At 35.9% G+C, this 14,229-nt stretch overlaps 1 protein-coding gene across 1 annotated transcript in view; it reads right to left on the bottom strand.

Annotated features, from left to right (window-relative positions):
• Positions 1–14,229, bottom strand: part of WDR70 (WD repeat domain 70) — a 133,558-nt gene that overhangs the window by 49,752 nt on the left and 69,577 nt on the right. The window contains exon 9 of the mRNA XM_005426087.1: positions 4,159–4,333. Within this exon, the coding sequence (XP_005426144.1) occupies positions 4,159–4,333 (175 nt within the window). The remainder of the gene's footprint in view (positions 1–4,158; positions 4,334–14,229) is intronic.

The following is a 14,229-nucleotide window of genomic DNA, read 5'->3' as shown; positions in this document are numbered from 1 at the left end:
ACACTGTTGTTTCCACTATTCATTCAAAGTTTGAAGGAAGTTATTTTTTACGTCCTTTGAAGCTGTTATTTTAAGCCAAGTTGACAGTGTTCATAATATTTCAAATAGGCTGACAGATTGCTCTGCTAATGTGCACTGTAAATGCACATGTACGTGAACCTTAAAGAAAAAACATGCACCGACAAAATAACATACGTGAGAAAATAACACAGATTTATGACAAAACAAAAAAATCCTCCGAGGCAGGTGATTATAATGGATCATGATCCTGCTGAGGAAGTTTGGAAAAAGGCACAGCAGAGCCGGAATGCATTTGGCTAACTTCAGCATTAGCAAGTTACCAATGTCAGTTTGAAGGAAGAAAAAAATCTTCCTCCAGAAGTTCCAAAAGTGTTTTTACTCTCACTGCATACAGCTGGGAGATTTGGAATCATACCAAAATAAGAGTGGAAGTAAAAAACTGAATGAAACATTCATGGTGTTCATTACTAGTCAGAAGTGAGTTGATCACATACCAAAATCCCTCCCTAGGCAAAGCAACATAATTTAAATTTAAGGAAAAAAAAAAAAGCAGATACTGAGATAGTACAAAAGTGTTCAAAAAAAACAACTAACTGATGAAGATAACTTACAACAAACAGCTATTTTGACTTCACAGAAGGATGGATAAAATATGACATAGAGATCTTGTCTTCCTCTAAATTAAAAATCAAAAATTATTTAAACATGCCATTCCAGACCAAGTTCTACACTGTGGAGCAGTGTAGAACACAGGTGATGTGTCTGTGGCGTGAAGCAGAGAATAAAAAAACCCTATACCAGCAGTCAGAAACTATGACTACAGTAGCAAAGGAGATTTGTGGGGTAGCTTCTGTCTTGCAAAGTGGTACAGTATGGCTTCCCACCAAACACTGCCCAATTGTGCCTGCTTCTAATGAGTGCCCCTTTTGCTCTTGGAGAGGGCATCATCAGACCCTCTTTCCTATTGGGATACTCGTTTCTGCCCTTGGAACTGCTGCTTCATACTTTAACAGGACAAGGAGCAATAGGCAGGAACTGATGAACAGAAGTTCCACCTGAACATGAGGAGGAATGTTTTTACTGTGCAGGAACAGGTTGCCCAGAGAGGTTGTGGAGTCTCCCCCACTGGAGATATCCAAGAATGATCTGGACACAAGCCTGTGCCATGTGCTCGGGGATGGTCCTGCCAGGATGGGCAGAGGGGTTGAACCACATGACCCACAGCAGTCTTTCCAACCTGACCCATCCTGTGATTCTGTGCTGTGTTGATGAGCCTTTTTCTGTAGAAAAGAAGGGACTTCACATTTTCAATGAAGCAAACAGAAACTTTCCCCTCTAGTAGGTCTGTGTTTGACAGTAGTTTGTACTCAACTCAAAAATAAACACATCTAAATGTCTTCACAGATGACCAGGACAACAGGCACTATGGGTATGTATCTAGTGTGAGCCGTAATACGTGGATGGACAATCCTCATGGATTTCATTTGTGATATTACTGTCATATGCAGGAGCAGTGGTTTAGGCACTCAAGATCAGGGTTGAAATATCATTTACATTCTCGCACAATGGCAAAATCAAATTCAGACAGTCACAACAGGCTTTTATTGGGTCACCTCTTCATGACAGTATAGTCAAATAAGCAACAGTCAATTTTAAACACCTTCCTGAATCTCTCCTTCCAGCTGCATATGGACCAAGCACACAGCATAAATAGTGATGTCAGAATCATTCCAAACTGATCAAGAATAAGAAAATATGGCAATTATTTTCTGCTTTCAAACACTAGTGAATTTTGCTACTGACTCAATAGAGCCTTGTCAAGATAAACACACTCTCTTAATTTTGACTTGAAAGCTAGTTGTACTGTAGCACAGCAAAATCTGTACATATATATGGCTCTACACTTGATTTAACAGAGCCAAATGACATTTGATGGATGGGAATTACAGCTTTCTGTTCAAAAATCAGAAGTTAATATTTCTAATACATATTTCTTCAAGAAGTTTAACCCTCACACTTCGATCCTCCACAGCTTTACCCATCCTCCTGTGTCATACACAATTTGTACCCCAAGAACTGCAGAAGAATTGCATAAATTAGAATTCTCTTGTTTGACTTTGCAAGCATCTGTATCCTGTCAGGACAGAAGTACTTTCACCATTCCACTGCAGGAGTCAGTCTCATCCTCTTTCTTACTGCTGTGTTGAACACATAGTCCATGTGAAAATTTTTTTCTTATACTTTCCCCCAACCCCAAACATAAGACGAAGGCTTTTTTTAATTGTTTAAGCAAGATGCCTTTTGAAACACTTGATTCTAGCTACACACAGGGATCTCCAGAGGACACCAGTAGTCTTAGGTGAGAATACCAGTAAAAATCCAATTTACCCTCTCCTTTACCTAAAAATCTTGCACACTTCTTAATGAAACCGTCAAAGCAAAGACAAAAATTCTTTAGACATTTAAAATACAAACCCAGGAACACCATGAACTTAGCTTCCACTAGAAAATCACTTTAGTCTTGCCTTGTTATAGAGGGGTCACCCACTGGAAATTGCACAAGATGCACAGGATATATCTTTAAATTACTCATAATCACCTTAAACTGCACTCAATCAGCATTGCAATATGTCATCTTACAGACATAGGAAAGTTCAAAAGGAAAAGCACATGAAAAAGCAGACTACCAAGAGTACCATTGTTAAAACTACACCAGAAAGCTTAATATTTCAATACTGTATATGTTAAAATAAACAACATACACAGGTGATGAAAGCCAGTCTCTGAAAAATTTATTATTCTGTTAGAACAAGTTTACACTTAGGATGAATTCTCAAGCTTCATGCCATTAGGAAGTTTTACTAGGTTTATAGTGGAAATAAAAACAGAAATAAAAATAGATTACAATCCCAAAATACAGGCTGTACTTTAAGTATTATCCACAGGCTTTCTTCTCCTTTTAAATCTATACATTTCCTCCTGCCTCCAGCAATCAGATCTTTTAAAATCTTTGTAAAAAGCTGCCAAGATTGTCTGTTTTCCTTTTCAAAATCAAACATTTTGAAATATGAAGTTGAACAGCCTGTAATCTGTACTAGTTCAGTTTTACTTCCACAAAGCCATCCTACTGGAGCTGTACAGCTTTCAGAGATTTATGACACCAGTTTCACAATCCTGCTCTTCTTGCCTCATTTACTCTGTATTCTCATTTTGGCTTTAAAAAAAAATTGACCCTATTTCCATTTTCTCCTCCAATGCATGCCATTGGCACTTATCCCACTGAATCTTCATGTAAGATGGGCATAAAGAGAGGATATGGATGATTTACTAGGATGATTATTTTTCAAAGCAGTAAAGCTTAGCCCGGTGAATTTGCACTTGACATTGCATAATTAAACTCTTGGAACTGGACTGGTTTGTAAGCTATACTACACAAACCAACAGTGAGCACTGAATGCTCTAAGCTTCAAATCATAAAGTAGTAGCAAGAATTATACTTGTCAGTTCAAGTCATAACTACTGGAAATTGATTGTTTAGTTCAATATGAACAGAAATATTTCCTAATTTTGGTACATTTGAAATAGCTTTCATTCTAACTCTTTCTGACCACAATGCATTTACATAAATGGTCCCAATTTGCCCCAGTGTTAATTTTTACACATTAGACAATATAACAGCATTGGCCATATCCTCACCCACTTGGATGCTATTTTTGTCTACCTATTACATGGATTAAGGAATGATTTCAGCATCAAGTTTTAAGAGTTACTCCTCAATATATTCAATAAATCAAATACATTATATAGCAACAAAAAATTACAGTTTTCACAAAGCATTCCATCTTAAATGAATAATAATCTGGATACAGATATGTGGTCTTTTTTCTTTTTGTTTTTTAAACACAGATCGTCAAGAATTTTCCTAAACTTTGGACTTAGTAGCAACACACTTAATGATCAGTTGTGGAAAAGCAGAAGAAATATTAAGTCATGCCTACAAATTATTTGGTTTTCAGGACAGAGGGGAGAGGAGGGGAAGTAAATAAAAATATGGAAGTGCCAAAATTGATTTTTTCTGCTTCAACATTCACATTCAAAATTATAGAAGCACGTATTGTTATCAAATACTGGACTTACACTCATATTCCTGTCCCAGATCTGGATAGAGCCATCTTGACAGCCAGCTGCAATAAGTTTCCCATCTCTGCTGTATGTGCAAGTTGTAGGAATCACTCGTTTACCTTGAACTGATCGTGGCTTAAATACGCTTTTGTGCTTCTTTTCATTGTTAACATCCCAAGTCCTGACAGTTCTGAAAAAATAGTTGAAATAAACAGTTGTTTTACATAATGTTAATACATATAAAATAATTCTTCTTGCGACAAAACCAAACACCTTTTCCAGCACAGATGGCATATAATATTGTTCAAATTAAGCTGTAACGGCAAAATAGCATTTAAGCTATGAGGACAACTTTTCAGATAAGAAACATCATGTTCACTAAGCAAAAAAATCCAAAACCAAAACACTTTTCCCCAAAACTCTCATGTAAGTAAGTACATCAATGACTGGGAATTTGGAAGATATCAAAAAGTTAATACACAGGTACTACATCATCTCCACTACCACTGGAAGTCAGGAGGAGGAAGTATTCAGTCCTCTACAAAGAATTAATACTTCAGGAAACAGGCATGAATGCTTATACAAATTCATAACTTAAACAGATTTCTTAACTATTCGGACATAACAACAACTGAATATTCTGCTTTTAACTGGCTGGTTATTCTTCACACTTTACTTCTAAAAGGCATTTTAAACATTAATTGTAATATTATTGTAGTTCTCTTCCACTAATCCTGAAGGTGTTAAGAGTTCCGTTACAAAAATGTTCTTCAAATATTTTAGAAAGACTAATTTATTGTTTTTTCAGGTTGAGATTTTCCCACATTATTAGCAAAACAAATACATCCTTTCTCTTTTTAATGGAAAAAGAGTATCTGCCTGGATCTTGACTGTTCCTTAGATACAGAAAAACATCCAAATGAGAGAGAACTAAAACACTAGATACAGGTGGACCCTTTAAACTGTCTTAGATACAAATGTTTTCTGTCAATTTAATATGTTGAGGTCTTTCCACATAAAAATTCAAACCTCTTCTGGCATCTAATGCAGAGAAGAGTTTCAGAATTGGCAAAGGAAGGAAGATCATTCATTTAGAAAGAAAAAGTCCCAAGGTTCTCAAGACAACCTCATTTGTTTAGACTATACAAACACTGCCTATGATCCAACAGCACATAATTCACTGGTCTCTAGCAAAGCAAATACAACTCTAATAGAGGCTGCCATTCCTCCAGAATGAGACAAGATACCACAGAACAACATTAGGAACTTCCATCAGACCTACAAGACCAGACAGGCCACAGAGCTGACATATAAATAATCCTAGAATAAAACAGACAAGAAAATGAGCTAGAAATACTTCAGAGATGTTACAATCAACTGCATGTTTAATGACAGTAATGAGGAATCAGTAAGTTATATTGAATAAGTAGAATTAATCTTCAGTTTTCCATAATAAAGTCAAGGTTAGTTTCATTTTTTAAAAGTCTTCAAATCTCTTATGTGTAAGGCATCACTTCACTGCTGTATTTGGAGCTCTAGCACAAGACATTCAAGTGTTCTGACAATTAGTTTGGATTTGAGATTTTGGCAGGTTTGTTATTTGATGGTTTTAACTATTATTTTTATTTTAAATTACACACTATATTGCAATTATGATTAGGTATATTAGAAGATCTTCAGACATTGCTTTCATCCTCAATCATTATATGATTCTGACATTCCCTTTTTCATCTTCTTGTGTGGTCAATAACCATCTCAGTCTCCTGCCTTTCATTCACACTTTCTCCTACTGTAATACTTGCTCAAAACTTGAGTCTTTTTCCATTCCCCTTCCTTCATAATACTCCATCCCTCAAAATCTCATTTGAATGTTCTGCACCTTCAGCTTCATTTCTTCCTTCAGTGATGACCATCTCCTACTGAACAGCTCTGTCCTCTCTTACAGAGCAAGTTCCCAAGGACTGCCTTGGCACACCCCTTCTAGGGTGGTGAATCTGGTAACACAGTTATGTGCAGGGAACTTCAGAGCCCTTTCATTCTAGATGCCTCACAGCATCTCAGATATAATTCCAGAAACAATCTCTTGAGAATTCTTTACTGTCCTAATTCTTTATTTCTGCTGGCATGGAACAACTTTTTTAAACCCTGCAGTTTCCTTTTGTTAGGGCTCAATTCCTGTCAAAACCTCAAAAATTTGCTACACTAAGAGCATATTCAAACCTTTTTATGATTTTACATTTCCACTGTAAAGGAAGAAGAAGCACTTGTATACTCTCATTCCTTATAAAACACATTAAAAGAAGTATGAGCCCTAAATCAGCTGTAATATCAGCAGGTCAGCTGAAAAATCCAAATTCTCTGAATTGCTGCTTCCACTGCAGACAGTTGGCCATATTCCCACACATATGAGTTACATGGCCTGTCAAAAATGCCCACATAGCCTACAGTATATATTTAACATTCCCTCAATGTTTTCTTAATGTCCCCACACTGAGCATGTTTTTGCTGTTGCCTTGCTGCTACTGGATCTAATGAAAAAAAAATGTATACTAAAGTAAATATCTTGTAAGAAACCAACTATACATTTGTATACATTATTTGTAACCACAGTTACAAATTTGTCAGTCACTCCCAGAGAACCTTAATTCTTGAGCTAAGACTGACTTCTTTAATAAAGAAGTTAAAAGATCTTATTTCACATAAGATCTTTTAAGTATTTCTATTCTTTATGGAAATATTTCCTATTTTTAAATGGACATTATATTGCAAACACCTCTTATAATATTATGTGCAAAATTTCAGCTTAGCATGGTTTCTGACTGAATCACCAACTAAAACACAAGGAGCCATCTGTAAACTATGTATGTGTTTTATATTCTCCTTCAGACCAGTGAGAGACTAGAAGCAGGGATCACTGAAGAACCTTAGGGACATACCTTCATTGGAAAGAAAGGAAGTTTAGGCTGGACATTGGGAAGAATTTCTTTACAGGAAGGGTGATTAGACACTGGAATGGGCTGCCCATGGAGGTGGTAGAGTCACATCCTTGGAAGTGCTTAAGGAAAGACTGCACATAGCATTAAGTGTTAAAGGGAAGACTGCACATGGCACTGAGTGTCATGGTCTGGTTGACCATGGTGGGTCACAGGCTGGAATGAATCCCAGAGGCCTTTTCCAACCCAATTGATTATTTGTCTGTATATGCCCAGCTGTGGGCACTCACAGCCCAGAGAGCCAAACGTGTCCTGGGCTGCATCCAGAGCCCCGTGGGCAGCAGGGCAGGGAGGGGATTCTGCCCCTCTGTCTGTTCTGCTGAGACCCACCTGGAACACTGCATGCAGCATAAAAAGGACAGGGACCTGTCGAAGCAAGTCCAGAGGAGGCAACAAAGAGCATCAAGAGGCTGGAACACAACGCCTATGAGGACAGGATGAGAGTTGGGTTTGCTCTGACAGGAAAAAAGAAGGCTCTCGAGATACCAAAAGCAATTGCAAGTACTAAAAAAGGGGCTTGTAAAAAAGATGGAAAGTGATTTTTACACAAGCAGACTGTGATAGCAAAAGGGGGAACAGTTTAAACTAAAGGAGGAGAGATTTAGGATCAATATTAGGAACGAATTCTTTACTGTGACAATGTGAGGATCTGGCACAGGTTGCTCAGAGAAGTTGCGGATGTCACATCCCTAGAAATTTTCAAGACCTGGCTGGACAAGGATCTGAGTAATCTGGTCTAGTGGGTGGCATCCCTGACCCTGGCTGGAAGAGGGGGGACTTTGGAATCAGATGACCTCTAACGTTTCTTCCAGCCCAGCCCGTTCTGTGGTACTGTGACTAACATCTAACTCCTCCCATTCTAGCCAGAAGGAAGGAGATAAAAAGGAAAAGAAGCATAGAAACCCAAACAATTTACCTTCAGGTAATATTGTCTTTAAATTGGCAATTATGGCAAAAATATATGGACTGCTTCCATATATTCTCTCCCCTTCTGACCCTCAATCATCATACCACATAACAGTCCACTCAGGCTACATTATGTAATTATGACTCTGGGGTTTTTTTTCTGGAATATTTTGTACCATTTAATGATTTCCTCTTCCTCAGACATAATGAAAAAATACATAAATGAGATTGCATTAAGAAGTTCTATTTTCACTTCCTAAGTTCTCTGAGCTCAGTCTGTTGTTTGTGTTGAAATGAGTAAAAAACTTCTACCCCTGCATTAATCAGATAATTTCCCGGGTACACATTTTGTCAAAAAAAATACTCTTCTTCTAAGAGTATCTCCTCAGAAGTAAAAAAGTGGGAGATGAAACAATAACACTGTTTTGTGCTCTATGTTGCACCAGTTAGCAGAAGTATAACATTAATATTTATCTGTTGATAGGCAGAACCAAGATATTTTTGAACTCTAGTGAAAACAAAAGAAAAGCATTTCCTGAATGAGTCTTTTTTTCCACCTGAAAACAAACTTTAATGAAAATTTGTTCTTTAGTAAACACTAGACAGAGGGATTTTAAAAAAACTATACTTCTAACTTATACTGTTGTTTGCTCATTACATCAAGTTTTAATATATTCATCCCACCAACATTTATGATTTCTCTTTCCTAAATTCCTTTTCAATTCAAATACCCATGAAAAAGGCTTCACATACACATGTTTAAATTTAACTTCTTAAATGATGGATTCCACATCTGCAGAACAGATTTTGCAGAAGTGATTTTGTAAAGTTCTTATATTTGCCAAGAGCAATTCAAAGCAACTTAGAAAAGGAGGGGAATGTTCTTTTGGAAAGGTAATATGGGTATTTTCATGACCACTGAGAAGTTAAATGACACACAGTAAACAACTAATTTAATTATTGAGGCTCAAGGGGAGGTTTTGGCAGGATTTTCCCCCCAAAAATATTTTTTGTCTCTTTTTCCCCTTTTTTCTGAAGTTCTTATGATGTTACTACTAAGTTAAAATATCTAATAAAATTAATTATTGGCAATGCTGCTGCATTACACAAATTATTATAGCTATGTAGCTGCATTTCCCAGACTGCAAGCACAGAAAATTTCTCTGTCATGAGTCAGCTAGACACGGCCCTAATACAATCTGTTGAAATTCAAGAAATGAACAAATGTTAACTTCAAAAGCCAGACCTGCCAAATTCCACTAAGCTTTTTCATCTGTCCCATCTCCTCTGTTCCTACTGGACTGGAAAATTCTATTGCACAATGTTGAATGTTATTGGAATTTAATATGTTAAGTCTTCTCTGAATAATGAAGTCTACTCTTATCACTTGAAATACAAAAGAAGCAGAGTACATTATTGTTAAAATGTATTGTTAAAAGTACAGAACAGGCTTAATGTTGTACATCTAATAACCTAATTATAGTGTTCACCTTTGCAATGTATTATAGTGCCTACCTATGTAATACAAGGTGGCAAAACAACATACTTCAAAATCATCATACAAATACGGTGGCAATGGAATTGATCATGCCACCATACATGTGCAAGATGACCAAGTCATCAGTGATAGAAAACGCATTTTTAAAGTGTTAAATTAAGACTCTTTATAAACAAAAAAAGCAACTGACCTTGCAGTAAGGGTTTCTTTAAATCTCTTTTATCACATAAAACAAATACATGTACATGGGAATGGAATTAAGAAACTTATTAATACAGTGGAAAATTGCCTAAAGTAGAATATGTAAAGAGGTTGATTAAGAAATAGCAAAACTTTCATTATTGTTTTCTTTTTGCCCTCTTTCAGCAGCAGTAAGTTATAGTCTTCTTCTGTTGAGCACATGGGACCCAAGGAAGGTTGTGTCACCTGCTAGACAATGAAAAAATTTGTACACATACATGGATGGAGAAATCCAGAGAAACTTTCCATTCTTGTTTGGCAGAAAAACTTCTAAATAAGATACCTACTTCCAGCATTTGAACAGAATTAAAATAATTTGAACCAGAATACAAGGAAAGTTACATCCAACATATGTAAAATCATAATTATGGAAGGAACTGCCAAAAACACATAGACAACTTAGTAATTTATAACAGCTCTACTTTTTTATCACTTAAATAAACTCAGAATGTAAAAAGTTGTAGAGAAACATTTAACAGAGTAAAAAAAATGTATGTGATACACAGCAAAGGAGCTAAGCAACTATGAAACCGATTTTTATATATTTTCAAAAACCTGGTAGCCTTTTTTCGACGTACAAAGTACTTTTTTGTACGCACAAAGTACAAAAGTACAAAGTACATCATTTGTATGCACAAGAGCAGCTGAATCTTAATTACTGGGGTGGAGTAAATTAAAACCTAATAACAATGAATGGGAAATGCTCCCATTCTCCAGTCTGAAGGAACCAAAAAGTAATCAACTAAAAATTAAAATGACATATAGGTTTGTCTGAGAGAGCATGGAGAGAAGGTGTTCTGAATTATTAAGCAAAAATCCTGTTGGTGGCAAATATATGCAACATTTTAGGAAAATTAAATTAGAAAAGGAGACAGAGAAGAACTGGAGGAATGTTAGCTCAGCTAAGAAATCAGAAGCAATGGAGAGCTGTGCAGCATGTTCATGGGAGGAAAATGGCAGCAGCAAATACTAGTGAGTTACGACATACAATCCTTTCTGACTGAGACCACAGTCATTCAGACACAAAGGGTGACGCACCAACACGTCTGGGTGACCCTTTAGAGGTTATACTGTAAAGACACAGTAGAATACCTATTGACAGAACCTCTTACTTACGGCATAAAGAATCTGTTTTTAAATAAATCAAAGACCATAAGCTTTCTGGACGAAGTAATTTTTGCTTTTTCCCAGATTAAATCACTGGGCCAGACTAACAATACAAAAAGGCACTCTTAAGGTTAAAAATTCAAGAGCAGAAACAAATTTCCTAGAAACAAGTAAGCAAATAACACAAGTCTTCGACTTTTTTTTTTAATCATCAGACCCTGCATATAAAGTGGTATCATATTTGCATATGGATTACTTACCTATTTCATCAGTTCCCTTCTACATACCTCTCCAAAGTGATGGAAAATACATCGTTTGGGATTTTGCACAATTTTTTTAAAGTACTTCATTCAAAACCTGAAGATTCCCTCAAATTATCTACAGATCAGTTCATCAAAATGACCAATTCAAAAATTCAGTCATCCTCAAAGATTACAGCAGACATATTTTGCATATCATATTGGCAGAAAGAAGGAGTGACAAAATACGACACAGTAAAAACCCAATTCTACATTTTAAATGTTGCCATTTCTTAACTATCACCAACAGCTGTTAAGTCAAAGCTCAAGAAAGAGTATCAAGTCACACAAATGGAAATATTTCAGAATGGATCTTAAAAAAAATCCAAGATTCTGCTCTATACTGTCTTCCACCTTCACTGCGAATTTCTCACTGAATTCCCAAAGTAAAATTCCGATAAATACCTTGCTATACCCAGTCTTCAAAGATTCTGAATGCTTTAATTCAAAACAGTAAGTTTCATCTGAGACCTAAAAGTTTCACAATAATTTTTTTTTCTTTATAAAAACACAATTTGCTTTGAATGTAATGGCTACCTTGGAAGATAGTATAATGTATTAATACAAAAATCATATATAGGGAAAGGTCAAGATCAAAAGGAAAGTAAATGATGGAAATTTTTCAATAAAAACAAATGAACAACAATACTACATGTCTATTCCATTAATGGTTAATAGTAAGTTCCAATGCAGTTACCAATGTTCACAGCAGAACTTTCCCCAAATCAAAATAAATACTCTGAAAATAAATATAACAAAAGGTTTTGTGCAAGAAACTTTATAACCTCAGAAGAAAACACAAAAATAGCTATTATGGGAAAGAACACACAAGTAGAACGAAAGGCTGAGAAGGAATAAGTTCTACACAAGTAGAATGAAAGGCTGAGAAGGAATAATAAAAAGTGAAAATTGTGTAAAACTGAAAAAAAACCAACTAAGATGACTGCTGGATAGAAAGCAGTACTTCAGAGTATGCAGGCTTGTGATACCAGTAAGAATCCTCACTTCTAAGCAAGGAAGATTAATATTCAACATACATGATATATTCAGGGCTGCTTAGAATACAGAAAAATAGAAGAAATCTAAAAGCATTGATTACATTCTGATGACAAGATAATTGTTAGGGGATGAGGTGGAAATGGGACAAACATCCCTTCCTCATCTCACCAAATCAAACCAACAGCCTCAAGAACCTATGCACAAGAATAAAATACATGGTAAGGAAATTACATTATTGAGAGGACATATTACTGAGAGGATACTGTACTTAAATAGAGTCAAATTCTGTAGAAGATAGAGGCAAATGACTGAGGTATTAAAAAACAAACAAAAACTCCAAAAAGACCACCAAATTAAAAAACCCCAGTCTAAAAATCAACACACAAACATGCTCCAGAGGGCTGTTTAAAATCCTAAAAGAGTGACACAGAAAAAGACCCCTTCAGCCTAAGAAAATGGTCTCCAAATTAAAGGCATACACTGTACTGAAAACAAAGGCTGCAGTGCTAATACTGTGATTAAAAATAATTCTTTTAGGAGTTTCAGTCTGTATTGTTGTGATGGATTCCTTCTCAAATAATTTTTTCTCAAGTTTAACTCCTGGATTCAGTCTGTTTGCCTCCCTTCCAATGGCCAATATACAGGCAAAAACTGAACATTATCATTATGCCTGAGTATAATAAGCCTTTCTCCCTTATTATTTCATTAAATATTAAACTATTTTTCCTTTCATATTTCCCTGAAACACTGACTGTATTTGATTGCAATAGTGATAAATATTTGGGCAGCTAAACTGCACTAAGAGAAAAAAGTCTTGGTGGTTTTGAATTACCTTCTCACTGGGACTGACAGCTAATTTGCTTTGTTTCTTGTTGATGATGTCTTCACATACAAATGTGACTGAAGAAAAAGGTGTTTATCTTTGCATCAACCATCAAGAAGGCAATAGTTTCTTCAGTTCAAAACAGCAAGGTACCTAAAAGCAAGTCTTCAGAAAACAGTGCACTGACTAGGTTAGAGAACTATCCCCGGAAGATATTTCCTTCCAATGAGTAACAGATTCAGTGATTTTAACGAAGGATACTGAGCATTGTAAAAGTCAATATGCTTTTGACTTAATAGCAATTCAAAGTCTATGTTCATGCTGTGTAGCACTTAACATATAAGAAGTCCTTCATTTATTATTCCAGCAACATCTAACATCAATATTATTATTTCTATACGGAATAATAGATAGATTACAGATATTATGTGATTCAATTCTGAAAGTTGTGACAGTAAAAGCAGATACAATTTTATATCATTTTCCAAATGGTATAGGCAGGCAGGCATCTTGAATGAACTGAGATCTCATCGCCCACTTAGGAAAGATAAAGTGGGATGTAATCAATCTCCCTAGGGGGTATGTCTGATTAAGACCAAAGGGGAAGACTTCTGGTAAAGAAAATCTTGACAGTTCAAGTTACTGTCACCTGCATGAATTGAAATTACTCAAGAGCAGTCTTGCATGATACTGCAAAAGGAGGAGGGGTTAATCACTAGGAAAACAGGATGCTTTCTAAAGAGCTGATTAGTCATGGCTATAAAATAGCTTAGGCTCACTTAGATCTCAAGTTTTTTTCACTCCATTAAATAACTTAAATTGGAACTAACACTCAGCTGAACTCTTCATTATGCCAGTGAAAAATCAACTGAAATTTAACAGTCAAGGATTGAAAAGCTCTCTGAGACAACACCTCAGCTGACCCTACATGCATTAGTTTTAACTGCTTTTTGCTGTCATCTTAGATCTAACTCAAGACACTTCTCTGCAGATCCGTTAGCAATGAACTGCAATCTAACAAAGGTAAGTAACTAAGGGAGCAAATGGTAAGCCTTAAACGTATTTTGGTTTCTGAAGTTACAGAATCTGCTCTACACAATGCAAAGTTTGACTCGGTTGCACAGATTAACTATGCAGCTTGGGCTATAGAAAATTTTAAACATGAGTTTTACTTTGTCTTTGTGTATGAAGTACCAATCTTCATACATTGCACAGTGTAAT

Source organism: Geospiza fortis, unplaced genomic scaffold (genome assembly GCF_000277835.1).
Source record: "Geospiza fortis unplaced genomic scaffold, GeoFor_1.0 scaffold163, whole genome shotgun sequence".
Lineage (NCBI taxonomy): Eukaryota > Metazoa > Chordata > Aves > Passeriformes > Thraupidae > Geospiza > Geospiza fortis.
Note: the sequence above shows the minus strand (reverse complement) of the source record. Positions and strands in the feature narration are given on the sequence as shown.